We start from the raw sequence: 19,273 nt of genomic DNA, 5'->3' as shown, positions 1-19,273 counted from the left end.
CAAGCTGGGAATAGCTATACCTATTGAATTTGGCTGGTGCAGAGATGGCTGAGAAGTTTGTTTGCTTTGCTTTTTGATAAGAACTTACCGAAACTTGCAAATTTCTTCATAAAAAGGACAGAACGAATTTGAGTATTAAAAAATTCAAATGCCTCAGAAATAACAATAGTTGTCCCAATTTAAGGCGTGTCCTCATTTTTACACTGCTAGGCTTGTTCCATCATGTTTCTGTGTGGTGCGGGTTTTTTTTTTTAGTCCACATGAAAATTCATACATATTTTTGCGCAATTTTCAAAATATACGCATTTTTGAATGTGCTTTTTTCAAATCCACAGTTTTACACACATTTTTTTTAAAGCTCAGTGCAACGTTTGGAAAAGTATGAATGCTGATGTCTAACCGTGTTCCAGTTCATGTTTTGGTTCAGGATGTGCAAATTCAGTCAGTTCACGTGGATATGCAAACCGAATGAATTTCCCACCCATCTCTAGTGGAAAAAAGTGTTAACAGACAGATTCTTCCATTCCAAGGTGAATTTATCACCACTTGGCACAATTTCTTTTGGTTGACACCATTTCATTAGCAATCTTTTAAAAACAAATCAGTGCTAAAACGCTTTTCAGGCTACACAACAACAACAACAACAACAATAATAATTTCTTCCCAAAACAGCATCTCACTGAAAGAATATGATAGTACTAATTCAAAAATTGATTAAAAAACCCCTCCCCGCTACCTTTCCACCACCTTCATCATCTGAGCACCGCTTCTCCCCTTCCAAAAACTGCCCTAAGCACTGTTCCTGCACACGCTGTGACGTCATGCCCACCGGTGTGGCTAGAACTTAGCAGGTTGGACACACCCATGTATGGCTGTACCTGCCCCCCAAATTTTGGGGAGCCAAAGTGAACTGCGGTTCTTGTAGCTTACAGCGGAAGAGCAATTCTTGGGGAGCGCTGCGCCCTGCCCCCTCCCCCCGCCTGTGTACCCATGATGCTGTGGGCCTGTGCAGAGAAGCGGAGTCTGCAAAGGCCCCCTTGTGCCCCCCTACCTGTGTTTGTCCAAAGAAGCTGCTGCCGGCCTCCTCCAGCCACTTGGGCAGGCCAGGCTCCCTCCCGGGCTGGAGGCCCCAATCCCTGTGCAGCGGGGGGCTCTCCCTCTCCTCCGATGAGTCAATCCGCATGTGCTCCGGCCTGTCCCGCTCCCGGCCCCGAACTTTGTAGGGCACCGCTTGCCGCAGCAGGGGTGGGGGGCTCAACGACACCCCCTTGGGCAGGTCCGACAGGCTGGAGATGAAGGAGCTCTCCACGGCCCAATCGCCGAGCCTTCAGAACGAGGACAGAAAGCCGGGCTCACAAATGCAGGCCTTCCTCTCCAAGAGCAGGCAAGCGAAGGGAGACGCAGGGCGCCTGCAGACAGCTTCTGAGTCGACCCCACGAGATGGGGGAAAGGTGGGCAACATTCTCTTACGGTCAAGAGCAACAGGGCACCCCCATACTGCACCAAATCATGCAAACCCCTTGTGATCAGAACATTGGTATGTCCCGCCCAGCATGGTCCAATTCAGGGGTGGACAGTTTCAGAGGGGGGAGGGGCTGCTTTGGACCTCCTGCAGAACCCTCCAGGGGCCGCATCCTCCCCTGCAATGGGAAGTGGCCATGCAGCTGCCGTCTCCCAGCAGAATTGCTTTCAACCCCAACCCCCGAAAAGCTGCTTGGCAGACTGGGCGGAGTGTGGCTCTGCAGAACAGGCGATTCCGCAGGGAAACGAGGCCAGTGGGCAGCGCATGCCTCCTTCGCAGCCGAACTACTGGGAATCCGGCATCGCAGCATGGAGGCAGGGGACCCAGGGAGCCCACAGAAGTTGCCCCCCACCCCACCCTGGGGGGTCTAGTCTAACTGGCAGCAGCTTTTCAGGGATGCGGGCAGAGAGGCGCCTTCCCCTCCCCTGCTCCCTGGGATCCTTTTGAATGGAGACGTGGGGAGCTGGATCAGGGACCTCCTGAGGCTCACGTTGAGGCTGGTGGCTCCGAGGTCAGTGGGGTGGCAAATCTGCTCTGGGTTTCAGGCAGAACTCTACAGGAGCTATCCAGAGCGCATCACAACCTCGGATGCTTCTTTCAGAATTCTGACCTTTTTTTTTACTGAAACCTGTAGCGGATCCATTCCCCCACTGACCTCGGAGCCACCAGCCTCCACGGGCGAGTGGCGCTTGCCCTTGGCCGCTGAGTGATGGCCCGGCCCCCCGCACCCCCCACCCCCGGCAGCTCCTTACCTGTCTCTGCCCTTGTCGATTACACGACTGACAGCCGGCGACTCGGTGATGCGGGCCTGCACCCGCTGCTGGCCTGGAAGGAGAGAGCCTTCACTGTGGGAACCCCCGGCTAACCCCGCCTGCGGCCCCGCCTGGCGCGCGCCCTCTGGCCTCCTCCCCTCTGACCTCTGACCTTCCTCCTGCTCTAGCATGTCCATCAGGCCATTCATGGCGTCTGAGTCCACTGTGTCGTCCTCCACCAGGTCCATGGAGCCCAGCGGGTCGGGGCCATGCACGTCCTCCAGGAGCTGCCCCGGGAACCGGCCTTCGCTCGTGGCGTCCGAGTCCTCGGCCTTGCTGCACTCCAGGGAGGAGTCTTCAGCAGTCACCAGCGAGGGCGTCAGCCCCGAGGACCACACCTGCATGTCCGACATCTCCATGAGGGCGTCCTGCTCGCTGGCGGCCATGGGGATGGCGTCCATGATGGCCACCTCGCTCCAGTACTGGTCGGCACGCAGCGGGGAAGGCAGGGCGTAATGCAGGGAGGCGGGGGACAGCAGCTCGTCCTGCAGCGAAGCGTAACCTGCATGGGCAGACAGAGGGCAACGGGCTGACACGCGGGCCGGGGCCAGGGGGCGCAGGCCTGGCCCTCGGGGGGTGGCGAGGCCTGCGCCGGGGGCACCCAGGGCTCCTGGTCCCAGGGCACTTTCCGGCTGCCAGAGAAGGCGGCCGTTTGGGTGGTGAACAAAGCTAGGCAAACCAGGCTTGCGCCAGGGAAATGGGTGTGGGTGTGGTGGAGTGCAATGCAGGGGAGGGGCACAGAAGCTCTTTCAGCCAGAGGCCCAAATTCCATGTTATGGAACTCTCAGGGACCACGTTCCAGTGGTGGTGGTGGGGGGACAGAGGTAAAACGGGTGGAACCAAAAGCAAAAGAGAAGCCAACTGCCAGTGACTCAGCTCTAGGAGAAGCCATTAAACCTCTTAAGGGAGGGGGAGGCATAAAACTCAGGAATTCAACGAACAATTGGTTGGAGGAAAATGGGAGGAGGCCAACAGAAGTAGGCATGGCCTTGTGGAGAACTCAGGGGAGCCGGATTTGGCCAGAGCTTCTGCACCCCTGGTGTAGAGAAAGGCCCCCTTCCCAATCTTTGCCACTGTCCTGCCAGGCTGACACCCAAATGGCAGCTTTCAAATGGAAACCGGAAGCAAGGGTCGTATGTCCCTGTAGCCTTTGACTTAGCTCTACACACTGTGAGCTGCTAAGCAGGGCGAAGCATCCCCGGCTGGCACTGGCCCTAAGAGCCAGGGAGCGCTCCGCCTGCGACCGCTCCCTGGGGAGCGTCACTAACGCTGGCTCTCCAGAGGGGAGTGCTGGAACCCTCGTCAGGAGCCGAAGGGGGGGAGGGGACGGAAAAGAAAACTCCATCATGAAACAAACGCCATAAAGTCGGGAGCTTTCATGCATCAGGCTCAAATTGTCCGGATGCCTCTCTGTCTCTCTCTCACTTGCTCTGTTTATGTCAGCATCTGAGCGTCCTTAATGCGGACGACAAAACGGAGGAGAGGCATTTGTAATACAAATGAGCATTCTGGTCAATGCACGCTTCCATTTGCATTACAGAATCAATTTCAACAAAAACAAATAAACCGTTCAGCCTCACGAATGAGAACTCCCTTCAAGTCTTTAATAGCATAAAGAGTCCAGTGTGTGTGTAGCACTTCAACGTAGACAAGGGGAAAATAAAACGAATGATTGAAAACAAATTTCTGTACATTTTTTGGAGCTTTTCAAAGCTTTTGTCAGTCTCCAAAGGATAGTTCTTTGACATGAGCTGCATGCTGCTACACAAAAGATTTTTCTTTTGAATATTAAAGACTTTAGGGTTATTCACTTTGTTTCAATAGAAGCGGTTTTCTTTCATTTGCGTTTCGATTAACCTCCATCTCACACAGAAAGGGAAGGAAGGTGTGTGTGTGTGTGTGTGTGTGTGTGTGCACTAGAATGTGGCACTGACAGGGCTTCTGCAGCCCTTTTCTCTCCCAGAATCCTCTGCAACTCCCATCTTTCCCAGAATCCTCTGACTGCAAGGACTTGCCATTGAAGGTTCTTTCAGGGGGTTGAAGGCAGTTTGAAAGCGGGGTTGTTGTGTATGGAGCATACACCTTCCCCACTTCCACATCTGGAAAGCAGGCATTGCTGTTTGTACTTTCCAATGCCTGTTTCACCAGAGGTGAAAATGGGACAAAATAAACGCATGTGCATTGCCAGCCTGCCCCAAGGTGGGGCTTTCCTGCAACAACCATCAAGAATCCTGGGAGTTGTAACCCAAAACACCAGGAGGGCACCAGGCTGGGAAAGCCTCTTCCTCGAAATCCACTTTGAACTCTTTTCAAAATGATATTCGCTTAGGGCCATGAGAAGCCCTGTTTTCTAGACCACATCACTTGAGGTAGTGGGGGTAATAGCAGAGAACCCACGACTCTGAGCAAAGGCAGAGGTACTGAGCGCCCACCACCAAGCTCATGCCTCAGGGCTATTGAGCGGTATAGTAATAAATAAATAAATTATAAATAAATAGGAGAACAGCTCTTAGAGGACAGCTTATCGAGTTTTATTTATTACAACCCTACATCCAGCCTGTTCCTTGTATGTTCAAGAGCAGCTCCAGCCCTTTCCCCGAAATTCAGGGCTGGGGCTACTGCTATTGTTGCACGTTCCCAAGAAGACACAAAGTCATGTCAAAGGGAACAGCTCATGCCCATTGCTCCAACCCACATCTGGGCAGAGAAAAAGCCCTGGGAATTAACTCCAAGCTGGGCTTTCTGGGGACGTGCGCATGTGCACGCGCGCATGCATGGTGCTGCCCAGAGGCCTCGTCATCAGGCCGCTGATGCGAAGGTGGCACTGAGAACCGAGCGGCCGAGGGATTGCTCTAGCAATTTAGTTCGCTCTGCATTTTTAAGCGAACCAACCTAACTTCTATTTCCCGGACTAAAACGCACATCAGAACACTTATCCTTCAGGTTATAGAGATCTCAGAATTTTGCGACGCATACAAAAATATGCATTGTAGGGGAAAGGTGTCCAAATGCATATTTCAGGGGGGAAGGCATATCAATTAAATGTGATTTTTTTTTTAGGCCTGAAAAATAGAAGCATTTGCAGAAAACGGAACGGACATATGATTGAACCTGTGCAAAACCAATGCAGATCTGCATTGGTTTTGCACAGGTTCAATCATATGTCCGTTCCGTTTTCTGCAAATGCTTCTATTTTTCAGGCCTAAAAAAACCCGTCTCTGCTGAGCCAAGGGATCAGGGCTCGGAAGTGCAAAATGGCCACTTCTAATAGTAGGGTGCTTAGGGCCGTGCTTTGCATGGTAGCCGTTTCCAAAGGGAGGCTGTGTGACGTCCTTAATGGCAGAGAGCCACAGGAGAGTCTTGGGGCACCTTCACCAAGCACAGATGGGGGCACCCGCTTTCGTGGGCCTGAGCCCCCAGAGCCGCTGCGTCAGGCAGTGGCACTGGGGGTGCCGTAAAGGGAGGCAGGCAGATCGGAGCCACGGGCCGCAGCCGCTGAGCCCAGCTCCCACTCATTACAGTGGGGTCTGTGCAAGGAAATCTCTTGTGGCCCATTTAAATTAAAGTCTGCACCTGGAGGGCCGGGGGTGACATTTGGATTTTTCTGATTTGGGCACCGAATGGTCCCGTGTGAGCCCTTTTCCCCAGTCACCCAGCACTATGCCTTCCCTGACTAGGCCGGGCTCAGCTTAGTGGATGATGGGAACTGTCTGCTGTGTTCTTCAAAGCACACTGGGAGGGGCCACCCCACCTCCTCGCCACACGTGCACCTAACGCTAGAAGCCATCCTTGTCCAGACACGACGGAAACGGCTCTGGGTGCAGGATTTCTTCGCCTGCACAGGTTGTGAGCAATCCCTGTTCTTTAAAGAGGCTCTTGGCCCTGGGCAGCCAATGCAACAGGAGGACCCCTTCGGTGGCCTGACATTCCCAGAAGCGCCCGCTGGGGCGCAGGGAAGGCCTGCACAGGCCAGCCGTTGATTGCCACTTGCAACAGAGAAAGAGGCACGCCCCGCCGCAGTGGTTAAGCATTTCGTGCTAAACATTATGGCTTAGCACGCTGTGTGAACCATGACTTGGCATGCCGTGTGAACCGTTCCTAACCACGGTGGCTACATAACCACAGTTTAAACACACTCACTACCCATTTGCTGCAAAAGGGTTAGCGGCCTAACCATGGCTTAGCGTGTTGTCTGAACAGGCCCACACTGAGGCTGTCGGGGGCATCTGGGTCATGGCTGGCAGGTGTCATGTTCCCCCCTCTGACACTGAAGAGGACTCAGAGGCAGAGGAGACACCCTCCATTAACCCAACCCTTGCTACCCTAGGGCTTCCAGACCAAAAGATGTGGCTCTACTGGACCCCTCCAGTGAAAACCCACCCACCCCCGTGACAGCCTTACAGCCCTGCCACACATGCCATAGGAGCCAGCAGCTCCAAAATCAGGCAATCTAAGAAACAAACTGCTTCTCTGAGGGGCCAGAGCTAACTGCAGGTCGAGAGCTGCTGGGCTTTATAAAGCAGCCTTTGACAGTCGCTGAGACAACAGCGCTCTTTGACTAGAGCTGCCCAAGGTCCTGAAAGGCCTTGCCTGGTCTAATTTTGCCGTGCTGTTCATCAAAGCTGACCTGATGCAACTGGACTTGAGCTGATAGATACGATGTGATAGGATGTGACTGGACTGGACTTGGCAGGACCTGATGTGAGACTTCCCTTGACTCTGCTTTCTTGCCTGCACCTGGCCTCGCTGGCTTTGGCACCTCTGGGCGCCTTGAACCGAGACGGCCAGGACAGCAGAAAGCCTTGGAAGAAGTGTGCGACGTGCCTCCATCGATCACAATAAGCGGCTTCTCTCTTATCTGGTTTCCATTCCTTCAGAATTTAGATTGTTGGCTCCTTGGAATCCCAGACCAACAGATTTATGAACCGCTACAATGCACTACAGACATGGATGGCACAGTGTAAAGAAGCACTGAGAGGGAGAGCCTAGTTTCGCCCCGGCGGCAAAAGGGCTCCTGTGCCGCATGGGTGCCGTGTGAGCGTGCCTCTTGCTCCATGCAGCCTTCAACCGCATTTGTTCAGCTGCAGCTGGACCCGGCCTGCAAACTGGCGCAGGGGGTGGTGCCCTCAGGGAGCCCATCTGCCCAGGGGGGCTTTGGCGCAGCCCACCCTGCTTCGTCGGGGCCCGCAAGCAGCTGTGGGGCAAAGCAGGGAAGCCAGGAAGGGAACAGCAGCAGAGGGGGAAGTGGCAACATGCAGCCAAAAGGCATGCCTGGACAGACGGGGTGCATCATGCGTTCGGCAGCGAGGCAAAAGGTCTCGGATGCCCCGGGTCAAACGGGAGAGAAGAAGAGAGAAGAAGAGAGAGCAACAGAGACAGTGGAGACAGGCAATGGAGGAAGAAGAGGAGGAGGAAGAGGAAAGAGGTCAGGACGAGGCCCAAGGGCCACGGTGCCAAGCACCTACTGGCCATCCACCTCGGGAGGAGCCAGCGACCCCCTCCGGCTGGATAGCATGTGGAAGAGAGCAGACCATACCAGGAACGGAACGGAGCGGAACGGGAGGGAGGGAGAGAGAGAAAGAGCGAACGCGCATTTGACATCCTGTGGGCACCACTCTCCGCCACCGCTGCATCACCTGGTCTCCAGCGCCCACTGAAGTGCCGCACCGTTCTCACCCTCACCTGTGCAAGGTGTCTGAGGCACCGGTCCCAGACCTCCAGCCCGCCCCCTATTGCCCCATGCCTAGAGCCTGCTGCCCTCGCTGACCCAGACAAGATATGCTTCCTCCTCACTCTCCGCCTGCATCAGCACAGGTCTGCATCTCCGTTTTCTCTCTTGGTGACCCCTTCCCACTGGTCTCTTTGCTCCCCCATTCCTCAGCCCCCTGCTTCTTTCCCCCTCTCCCCACATCACAGGTCTCTTCCCCACCCTGGCTATTTATTTATTTGTAAAACCCTTTGGGCCAAACAAGTTGTGGATTAGAACAACTCGTCTGGCCTGACATCTCCCCTGTACGCCCTTCCGTCCCCCAGCGCCTGGCCGTAGCCCTCACTTGACCTCCCGGCTCTACTCTCACCTCCCTTCCCCGAAAGAGAGCCAGCCATATCCCAGGCCGCAGGATCCTCCTGATCTTGTGGATTTCTTCGATTCTCCCTGGGTGTGAGCCCTGAGCTAGTCAGTTCTAGGTGAAGTTAGCAATAGAGGAAACTGCTTCCGGGAGGGAGGAGGAGCAGGCAGCAGCTGGTTTGCTGAGTTGATCTCGGGGACTGCAGAACAGGCCAAAGGGGCGGCAGAGATCCAGGGCGAGGCGCAGGGAGGCAGTCACGCCGAAAGGCCTGCTGCACCGGAGCACACCACTCCAGGGCCCCAGGAGGCGCTTGGCAAGGATCCGGCAGCATTGTGACAGGACTCTGGCTGGGACTCACCATTCATCTGGGAGGGCGACAGGGAGTAGTCCCGGTGGGGGTAGCGTTTGTCGCCCTTCAGGCTACGGCTCTGCCGCGTGGAGCCTTCCAGCATGTTGATGATCTCGCTCCGGTCGATGTTGCGCAGAGCCGTGTACAGGTTCTCCACTGCCGAAGAAGGAGGGGCGCGTTAGCGACGAGAAGCAGGGCGCCAGGCTGACAGCAGGGGCACTCGGAGGACATCTCGCCTGGTTATCAAGGAGGACCGGACCACCCTGAACCCACCAACCGGCACATTGCGGAGCTACGTTTTACACAGCTATCAATAAGCGCGTTCGCTGTGCAGACTCAGACCGAAGTGCAGCCGGCTCATCCAGCACGCTGTTCCCAGTGGCCAACCGGAGGTCCACAGGAAGCCCACAAGCAGGACAGGAGTGCAGCGGCCCCCTGCCGCTCGTGGTTCAGAGGTACGCTGCCTCTGATCCTGGAGGCAGTAGAGAGCCCCCACGACTACTAGCCCTTGATATCCTGATCTTCCATGAATCCATGCAATTAACTTGACCTAGGAACATAGGAAGCGGGTTTATACTGAGTCAGAACATTGGTCCATCTAGCCCAATACTGTCGACACTGACCGGCAGCCGCTCTCCAGGGGTTCATGCACGAACCTTTCCTGGCCCTACCTGGGAATGCCGGGGATCAAACATGTGTTTTAGGCAACTGATTGGCTAACTAATCGAATCGATTTTGCACACCTTTGCAGATGAGAAAGAAAGAACAATTCTAAAGAAAAGCGAGGAACACTTCCTTTGTTTTTAGATGATCCACATGTGACTCAGCAAACATTGCCTTAGAAGAAGCAGCATGCCGTGTTCTCTGAGATGCACAGGAAGGAAAGGAACAGCTCCTCTAAAAGGGCAATGGCCACCTCTGGGTTTTGTAAGTATTGCCCTCCGGTCGCCTACTTCTGTCTATGGTTGCCTATCCCATGGTTCGTTTGTTTGTTTTCAAAAAAGGACTGTGTCACACCATCAGGAAATCTACATTTCGTATACGTTTTGGCCAGACTGATATACCTTGCTCACATGAAAAGAGACTTTATTGATGAAGTAAATGACTTTATTGATGAAAAGCCCGATGCGTTTCGTCCTCTTCCCGTAATATTGGGGCCTTCTTCAAAGGGTTCTAAAAATGCCTGCAGAGATTCTCAGAACAGATTGTCTTGTGGTGCAAACACTGGTGACTGGTGTTTACAGCACAAGACAATCTGTTCTGAGAATCTCTGCAGGCATTTTTAGAACCCTTTGAAGAAGGCCTTAATATTACGGGAAGAGGACGAAACGCATCGGGCTTTTCATCACTGAAGTGGCTTGCAGCATCCTGAAATTATTCTCAATTTGGACGCCTACCCGCCTGACACTTTTGTCGCAGTCAATGCATTCCCTTTGAATTGGACTGAATGCCCAAATGTACCTGCCGCACAAGTCAATTTATGAGCCTGGAAGTGAGGCGGGTCAGTGTGCACGAGGGGAAGGAAACAGGGCCCATCTAAGCCTGTGCAAAAGCACGGACTACCCACGTGAGTGTGTCATCTTGGCAGTTATTTGTGAACCCCAGGACATCTTCTGTTCTTGTGTGCAAAGGTCACTAGTCACACACAAACAAGGAACAGAGCTCCCAGCCCAGGAATCAGAGCATGGTGGTGAGGGACCCATAGGATGGTTAGCTATGGTGTTTATCGGTCTCATGAGACGTGGGTAAAGGGGGTACAAACAGCACACGGATGAGAAGTGTTTCCTTGGGTGCAGCTAAAGGAATGCCATGTGCTAAACGTGGACCTGGGCAAAGGAAAAAAATCCCCGGGGGAATCTAAGACAGCTGTCTCCCTGGTAAAGTAAGAGATGAACGCCCCCACGCCCCCAGCACTACTGTTAACACGCACTGCTGGCGTTCTGGCCACCACGGCTGCTCCACAGGTTCAGCAGGGCCATGCTCTGCTCCAACAAGGAGTTGGGGTTCTCAACGCGGATCCTGTTGATGTCGTCCACCTCCAGCTGAAGTTCCCGGGCCAGCTCTGGACGGAGTTGGGGAAAGGCAGGAGAAGAAGACACAAATCAGAGCAGTGATCAGCTGCAGGTGGCATCAGCTACGCGGACGCTTCCCCTGTCGGCACGCTGCCCTGCACGCCCCAAGGTCGGGTGGCTTCCCAGGGCTCCTGAGGTTGGTCAGTGCTGGCTGCAGGTTTTGACGCCGCTTGGGCAAGACCCCCATCCATGCCCCCCCCCCTCAGGGAGTCCGCCTTCTCAGCCCAATTGTTGCCAGCTGCTCTTGTGCCTCCGCCTCTGCCTCCCCCTCCCTCTCATCATGGCTCCCCGCAGCTTGCTTGACAGGCCGAGAGCCAATGGGCAAGTCAGCCGGGGCATCTCCCCTTTCTCCTTTCCACCAGCACCACAGCTCTCTGGGCCAGAGCAAGAGGCAGGTGGAGAAGGAGAAGCAACTCCTAGGGGCTCTTGTCCACGTGGCCCCTGCTAGGATAGGGAACCTCCACCAGTGCCCCACCATGCTGACCCTGGATGCCAGCCCTGGCTCAGAACTGGGAGCTAAAGCCAAAGCAGGGGCTTGAACTGGGTGTTGAAGGACAGGACGGCTCTGCGGAACACGCTCCTTCTCTTTATGTTTGGCCTGGCCAATCCGGAGGCTTCATACTGCCCGCCAATCATAGAGGCTGACGTGGCACATCACGAAGAGTGCCTGAACGGGGCTCCGAGGCCTGGGGACACATGGGTTGCTGACTAGGCTACGGCCCCGTCTCAGAGCCACGTGGCCCCTCCTTCAAGCCCCAGGCATCGGCAGGCCGTACCGCCCAAGAGAGGGCTGCTTCTGTCCAACTTGGCCAGCGCCCCCTCCTGCGCTATCCAGACCCCCCTGCCCAGGTTTGCCTGCTCCGTTTAGCAAGACTCAGTCCCTCTCCCACATGGGGCCACTCACCAGCCCAACTGAGGCCCAGATGCTCTGCAATGACAGCCATCTTCATGTCGGCTTTGTCCTTCTCTGTGCTGCTTACTGAGCCTGAAAAGGGTTAAGGAAGAAGGCTCAGAATGACTTCTGCACAAAGCCCAGGTGCAAAAAATAATAATGGTACTATGACCTCCCAAACTGCTGGGGGTCTTTAATAGTGTGCGGACTGTTGACTGTGGGCCTGTTCAGAAGACACCTTAAGCCCTACTGGTTAAGGCTTTTGGTTAAGCAGCAGGGTTTAAGGTGTCTCATGCAATGTATTTTGCAAAACCTTGCTCACTAACCACAGTCAGACCATCTGCAGCAAGGTTAGCGGCTCTCACTGTGGCTTAAAGACCCCATTCAGAAGACACCTTAAACCATAGCTTTAACCACAGTAGTTAAACCAGAAAGCCAGGTCGTGTTCAAAAGCTGCGCTGTCCCACACAACGCAATGGCCCCGTTCAGAAGACACTTTAAACCATGGCTTTAACCACGGTGAATAAAGCTTTTTGCCTTGATCACTGTGGTTAAAACCATGGTTTAAGGTGTCTTCTGAACACGGTCCAGCTTTCTGTCTTAACCACTGTGGTTAAAGCCATGGTTTAAGGTGACTTCTGAACGGGGCCACTGCATTGTGTGCAACAGGATGGCTTTTGGTTAGTGCTAACCCCAGAGAACCACAGTTTTACTAACCACAGAGCCTGATGTGTTGTCTGAACAGACCCATTTTCTGGGAAGGAGGGTACAAAGTAGATGTTTCCTTCAACCAATATAACCGTGGGTCTCAAGTCGTTGTACCTACTCAGCTTCCTTGGAAGCTGTAAGAAGAGGCAAAAATGCCTCTCCTTTGCCCCCAGCTAGGATAGCATCCTTCTGCCTGATATGCTAGCTTTCTACAGGCAGGGAACTTCTGATGTGGAGGAACATTCAAACTTCTTGTTTATGGACAGCTAGCATGTCAAGGGGAAGGATGCTAACTATGTCTGATGTGCTAGGAGGGGTGTTGTTGTTTTTAATGTGGGCAACCATTGAAATACGTGGTCTCCAACCTGCACTTTGAAACAGCATGGATATATTTAAAATATTTATATCTTGCCTTTCCAAAAGGTTCAAGATGGCTAACAAAGAAAAAGAAATACAATCTATAGAAATTAAAACATGGTTCCATTAACGGCTAAAACATCATTACTTAAAAATCCATCAACCAAAGTTCACTAAAATAAAAAACAACCCAGGTCTTCCTTTTATCAGCTTAGGCTGATATACCAACTGCGCCCTTATCTGGACAGTGATAGCCTAGCTACAGTTATCCATGCTCTGATAACCTCTCGTTTGGATTACTGCAATGCGTTATACGTGGGGCTGCCTTTGAAAACGGTCCGGAAGCTTCAGCTGGTACAAAACAGGGCAGCCCGTTTACTAACAGGGACTGGCTGGCGAGATCACATTACGCCAGTCCTTTTACAACTTCATTGGCTGCCAGTCCAGGTCCGGGCCCGATTCAAAGTGCTGGTATTGACATTTAAAGCCCTAAACGGTTTGGGGCCAGGTTATTTGAAGGAACGCCTCCTCCCATATGTACCTACCCGGACCTTAAGATCATCTACAGGGGCCCTTCTCCGTGAGCCCCTGCCAAAGGAAGTGAGGCAGGTGGCTACTAGGAGGAGGGCTTTCTCCGCTGTGGCACCCCGGTTGTGGAATGAGCTCCCCAGAGAGGTCCGCCTGGCGCCTACACTGTACTCCTTTCGTCGCCAGCTGAAGACCTTTTTATTCACTCAGTATTTTAACACTTAATTTTAACTTAAATTTAAATTATACTGTTTTAACTCTGTATTTTAACCTTATATCAATTTTGCTGCGTGGTTTTATCCTGGTTGTGCTTTTTATATTGTATTTTGTATTTGTATTTTTAACTTGTTGGTTGTTTTATGATGATTTTAATTTTTGTGAACCGCCCAGAGAGCTTCGGCTATTGGGCGGTATAAAAATGTAATAAATAAATAAAATAAATAAATAAAAGACTTCATACCGTCAGGGGAGGGGTGAGGTGGATCTCTCTGGGTGCAGCCACTGAAAAGGCCTTCTCTCTGTTAACGGCCTGGCAAAGTCCAGGAAATCTTAGCCCACATGATGGGTATATTTGTTAGACAATATGCCATCAATATGCTATTCTCCAAGCTGACTTCTAGAAAACGTTTACATTTTGTTTTGTGAATTTCCCAGAGAGCTTTGGCTATTGGCCAGGATAAAAAATGATGACAACGATGACAATAATAATTATAGCCGCATCAAATCTGGTTGTCTCCCCTAAATTTCCCACCAAAATGCTGCACTCTTAGGTACAGGATATCTTTTGCTCATCCCCTTTTGCAAGGTATCCTAAGGTCCTTGCAAAAGGACCTTAGTCAACATCTAAGGTCCCCCTCCAGGTGCCTACTCCAAGGGAGGCTCAGAAGACAGCAACAAGGGAGAGGGCCTTCTCAGTGGTGGCCCCCCAATTACGGAACGATCTCCCTGACGAGGCCTGCCTGGCGCCGACATTGCTATCTTTTTGCCACCAGGTCAAGACTTTCCTCTTCTCCTAAGCATTTAGCAATATGTGATGAACTTCACCGATCCTGGATCTGTTTTAAGGTTTGGCTGACAACTTAAAGTTGTTCATAGTTGTTTGTAGATGTATGTTTTCGTGTATGCCGCACGTTTTTATGGTTTCAAATTTTGTATATCGTTTTTAATTGTTTTAATCTTATGTCAACCGCCCAGAGAGCTTTGGCTATGGGATGGTATAGAAATGTAATCAATCAATCAATCAATCATCATCATCCTGACATCTATTTTTTTTCCCCCCAACGAATGCCATGGCCGGTGCCACAGGGGTGGGAAACTTGAGGCCCGGCAGATGTTTTGGCCCACAACTCCCATCACCCTTCACCACTGCCTGTGCTGGCTGGGGAGGACGAGAGTTCTAGGCCAAAATCTCTGCAGGGTCAAACGTTGCCCACACAGGGCCACAAATCCTCCCATCTCCATTCAGAATGTGTTTGTCCTTTCCAGGTCTCCCTCCCTCTAGGATTCTCTGTGACCCCCCTTTCCCTCAAAACTTACTCTCCAGCAGCAGGGACCAGGGCTGGGGAGGTGTAAAGTTCTTGGAGCCTGAAAAATCTTACAAACTGGGAGCTGTCAGCACAAAGATCTCTGGCAAATATAGATCGGCTTTTATGGCCCTACTTCCTGGTACTTCTGAAAGGTAAGTTTCAAGGAAAGCAAATGTGAAGAGAGTGGGGGTAGAGCTTGTGATGGTCTGAGCTTACATGGGCCTAGCTGAAATCCAAAGGGCTTTTGGCTTGGGTCATAAAAATATCGTTATTTCCAAAGTGTGTGTGTGCTACTCCCCAGCCCATCAAGCTGGCAGCAACACTTAGCCCAGCCTTCCTCAACCTGGGGTGCTTCAGATGTGTTCAACTGCACCTCCCAGAATGCCCCAGCCAGCAGAGCTGGCTGGGGCATTCTGGGAGTTGTAGTTCAACACAACTGGAGCGCCCCAGGTTGAGGAAGGCTGACTTAGCCCATGCTGCATGCAGCCTTCAATGAAGGACCAAGAAAGAGGGGTGTCCCTGTCCTACGCCAGACCTGGGCCTCTTACCTAGCGTGCTGTCACTGAGGAGGCTGTATCTCTCCCGCAGGGCTAGAGGCGTCAACGTTCTCCTTCGCTCCTCGCTACCGGAACTCTAGGGGGCAAAGGGAAGGCGTGTGATTTTCCAAGTACCAGGCGCCAAACACCGAATGAGCAACCCCTGAGTTGGGGCACTGTTACCCATGAATAGCAAAACATGCAAATAGGCCACGTATAGATCATATATCCAGAAAATCCAGCTTGTCTTACCACAAAATTTTGTGTTCTCTCGGCATAAAATATTATTGTATTGTTTTGTTTCGGTATTTGTTCGTCATGGGCGTCAGCTCGAAGAGTAAAAATCACTTTGGGGAAATAATATCGCTGCCTAAATTGGAATATTAAGAGCTTTCCATATTAATGCTATTTCTGTTCTAGCCCAGGGTTAAGTTGCTTGATGCTGGTTCCAAAGAATTGTTGTTGTTGCCTTTGAATAATAAGATCCTCAAGATGCAGAATTCTATGTGTGGTACCAATTATGTGCAGGTGTGTGTGTGTTGCATTGAGGACCGGACATCACCCCACCAGCCGCGTCTGGATCTGTGTTGCTCTGTGCCAAGCGTCGGCGTGAGCATTTTGTTGTTTGTTTGTTGATAAGAACTTCCCAAATTTGCTAATTTCAGCATGAACAGGACAGAAAGAACTTGAGATTTTTTAAAAAATAGAATGCGGGAAAACCCCAAACTGACAAATTTGCCCATGCAAGCCCAGGGCTTTGAGTGGTTAGCTCTGAAAAGTCTGAGTTAGAATCCCCGTGTATTCCACCATGTCCCATGGTGCTGAATTAGGGTTGCCACCTCTCTTTTTTCCTGAAAGATCCTCATCTTCAACAGCTCTATGGCAGGCAGGTACAACACGGTCCTGTCCATGCTGGGAATAGCTGCCTCTATTGAATTTGGCTGGTGCAGTTGGCTGAGAATTTACTGTATTTCTTCAATTCTAAGACACACTTTTCCCCCCATATAAACATCTCTAAAAATGGGGTGCGTCTTAGAATCGCGGGTGTGACTTAGGTTTTTTATTCTGTTAGTGATACTGAAGTTAGTCTTACAATCGATGACGTCTTACAATCCAAGAAATATGGTAGTTTTGGTTTGGTTTTGATATGACTTTCTTCATGTTCCGGATAGAAAGAATTTGGGGAATACGGGCAAAAAGAAGAATGGATGGGTTCATCCATTAGGGGAGGCCTGGAACGGGCCCAGCGGCCCTCACTCACCTTGGAGCAGGGTGGCATCGTGACGTTCAAGTGGCAGAGCACGTGCTGCAGCTCCTCGTACTTCATGGGCTTGCGGAGGAAAGACAAGGAGCCGCTGGCTTCCCGGCTGCTGTCCCTGACCTGCATCCCAAAACACAGGACGGGGAGGGGAGGGGGGTTGACAGAAGTGATATGGGGTGGGGGTGGGGGGTTTCAGGGTGAGCATCCTCAACGAGCATTCGGAAACCTCTCGCCTCCATTCCGTGCGTTCTCTCCCAGCTCATAATGACATGCAGTCTTTTTAGTTCTGCTGTTACTTTGGCTGTTGTCTGAAAATACAACAGCCAAGTGTTTGGATGGGTTTCAACATTGCATCTGATTTTTTTCTTTTGTCCAAGTCGTGGACACTAATCACAGCTCAGAGATCGTTTTTAAGGCTTGAACGATTGGCCCAGGGCCCAGGACAGGGCAGCCCCTGAGCTTTGGAAGCAAGGTAGCTGTGCCTTCCTGGAGCCTCGTTTCGGCCAAGCTCAGGGAATCCCTCCAAGCCAATGCGCTGAAATTTAGGCTTCCTCTTTCCCTCCTCTCTGTATGCCCTCTGGCTAGCCCATAGGACAGGAAGTAGAGCTGGGGGCACGGGCAGAGCAGATTTGTAACCCACCCGAGCGGGAGGCGTTCGACAAAATGCAGATTCCAAACCAGACCGTCGCGAACTTCAGCGGCATCGCTGCTCGTGGAGCACAGCAGCAGGCAGGCCGGTCAGTCGGGCCCGCCTCCTGCTGTTCCAGCCCCCAAACCTCACACCGATCTCCTGCCCCCTCACCTTGACAGGGATGATGAGCCGGTTCTCACGGAAGGACCGGAACAGGAAGCTGCGCTGTTGGGCGGCCTTCTTGATCGGCACGAGGTTTCCGGAGAGCTCCGTGTGGAGCGGCATGCCCTCCACCACCTGCGGAAGCAGACGGTAAGCCCTCCAGCCCATTCATGCGTCCCTCTTTTAAACGCTTATTGCGCCAGCTCACCCCGACCCTGCATGGCTTCCCTGCATTCTGTTGTTGCTGTTGTTGTTGGTAAAATGACAGTTCAATACCTAGCAATTATACTCCACTGTAACACAAGTTTAGAAACCAACACCCTGAATCTACCCAGGAAAGTCTTTTTTGGCGCAATCACCCTGGCTCATTCACAGGATTTTACAGGAGGTCGACATGATGACATCTTTCATTTGCAGCTCTCCCATAATTTCTCATTGCTTCTCCTGCCTTTGATCTTAAAACCATTAAGGAAGAAAAGAGAGAATGGCTGCTCAATTCCTCTTGATTGATTGCACTAGGAGGCCTCCGTCTGGAAGTGCCCTCTGACCGTGAGCAAGAGTCGCCCCGGTCGTCGTCGTCCCCCGTCCCCGTGCCCCGACCTGCCCAGCCAGGGGTCACATTCTCACAGAATGTGGACATGCTCAGTCTTGTGTGAGAGAGCATCAGTGCAGCTGCATATCACATCAAGCTGAAACCATGGCTGGAATCTTGGGAGGAAGATCCTGTTCCAAACATTGGGGCAAGTGATACAGGGGAAATGGAACTCTTTATCACAGGCCCCAAATTTACCTGGGGAGGAATTTGTGTAAAGGTTCTGCCATCATTAAGGTGGTTCCTTTCATTGTGTGTATCGTGCTTGGCCAGACCACTTTCCTCCTCTCTGTATGAGAGAGGCATCATTGCCCATGACGGGTACACACATCCCACTCATCACTTCTGGTAAACGGGTTTGGCAGGTTTTTGAAGCCTCACAAAAACCTGCAAAACTCACATGGCTAGAGCTGAGAGTGGGTCAAAAGCAAAGAATGGGCACATTCAGGGCAAGAATGCCTCTATTATAATACACTAAAGTCCCTTACAAGCAATAATCTCTTGCCCAGTGGTTCCCAACCTTGGGTCCCCAGCTATTGTTGGATTACAACTCTCATAATCCCTGACCATTAGCCAGGATGGCTGAGGAGTGATGGGATTTGTAGTCCAGGCCCCCAAGGCTGGGAATCACTGCTTCTAGTCCAAGAAGATGAACAGGATGTTAAGCAGGGCAGGGTGTTGAGCCATGGGAGCTACCTCGGGAGCCACGGGAGCTACCTCGGGAGCCACGAGAGCTACCTCGGGAGCCACAGGAGCTACCTCAAGAGCCATGGGAGCTACCTCAGGAGCCACGAGAGCTACCTCGGGAGCCACAGGAGCTACCTCGGGAGCCACGGGAGCTACCTTGGGAGCCACGGGAGCTACCTCGGGAGCCACGAGAGCTACCTCAGGAGCCACAGGAGCTACGTCAAGAGCCACAGGAGCTACCTTGGGAGCCACGGGAGCTACCTCGGGAGCCACAGGAGCTACCTCGGGAGCCACAGGAGCTACCTCAAGAGCCACAGGAGCTACCTCAGGAGCCACAGTAGCTATGTCAAGAGCCACGGGAGCTACCTCGGGAGCCACAGGAGCTATGTCAAGAGCCACGGGAGCTACCTCGGGAGCCACAGGAGCTACCTCAAGAGCCACAGGAGCTATGTCAAGAGCCACGGGAGCTACCTCGGGAACCACAGGAGCTACCTCGGGAGCCACAGGAGCTACCTCGGGAGCCACAGGAGCTACCTCAAGAGCCACAGGAGCTACCTCAGGAGCCACAGG

General features: G+C 52.4%; 1 protein-coding gene across 4 annotated transcripts in view; it reads right to left on the bottom strand.

Moving 5' to 3' along the window:
* Positions 1-19,273, bottom strand: part of LOC134407234 (secreted frizzled-related protein 1) — a 520,297-nt gene that overhangs the window by 313,795 nt on the left and 187,229 nt on the right. For all 4 annotated transcript variants that reach the window (XM_063138881.1, XM_063138882.1, XM_063138883.1 and 1 more), the window contains 9 exons: positions 17,434-17,559; positions 16,632-16,751; positions 15,383-15,467; positions 11,728-11,808; positions 10,682-10,813; positions 8,761-8,907; positions 2,447-2,836; positions 2,275-2,347; positions 1,052-1,325 (listed from right to left, as the gene is read on the bottom strand). In XM_063138881.1, coding sequence (XP_062994951.1) covers positions 1,052-1,325; positions 2,275-2,347; positions 2,447-2,836; positions 8,761-8,907; positions 10,682-10,813; positions 11,728-11,808; positions 15,383-15,467; positions 16,632-16,751; positions 17,434-17,559 — 1,428 coding nt within the window. The remainder of the gene's footprint in view (positions 1-1,051; positions 1,326-2,274; positions 2,348-2,446; positions 2,837-8,760; positions 8,908-10,681; positions 10,814-11,727; positions 11,809-15,382; positions 15,468-16,631; positions 16,752-17,433; positions 17,560-19,273) is intronic.

This window comes from Elgaria multicarinata, chromosome 12, assembly GCF_023053635.1.
Source record: "Elgaria multicarinata webbii isolate HBS135686 ecotype San Diego chromosome 12, rElgMul1.1.pri, whole genome shotgun sequence".
Classification (NCBI taxonomy): domain Eukaryota; kingdom Metazoa; phylum Chordata; class Lepidosauria; order Squamata; family Anguidae; genus Elgaria; species Elgaria multicarinata.
This window is presented reverse-complemented; position numbering and strand designations above follow the sequence as displayed.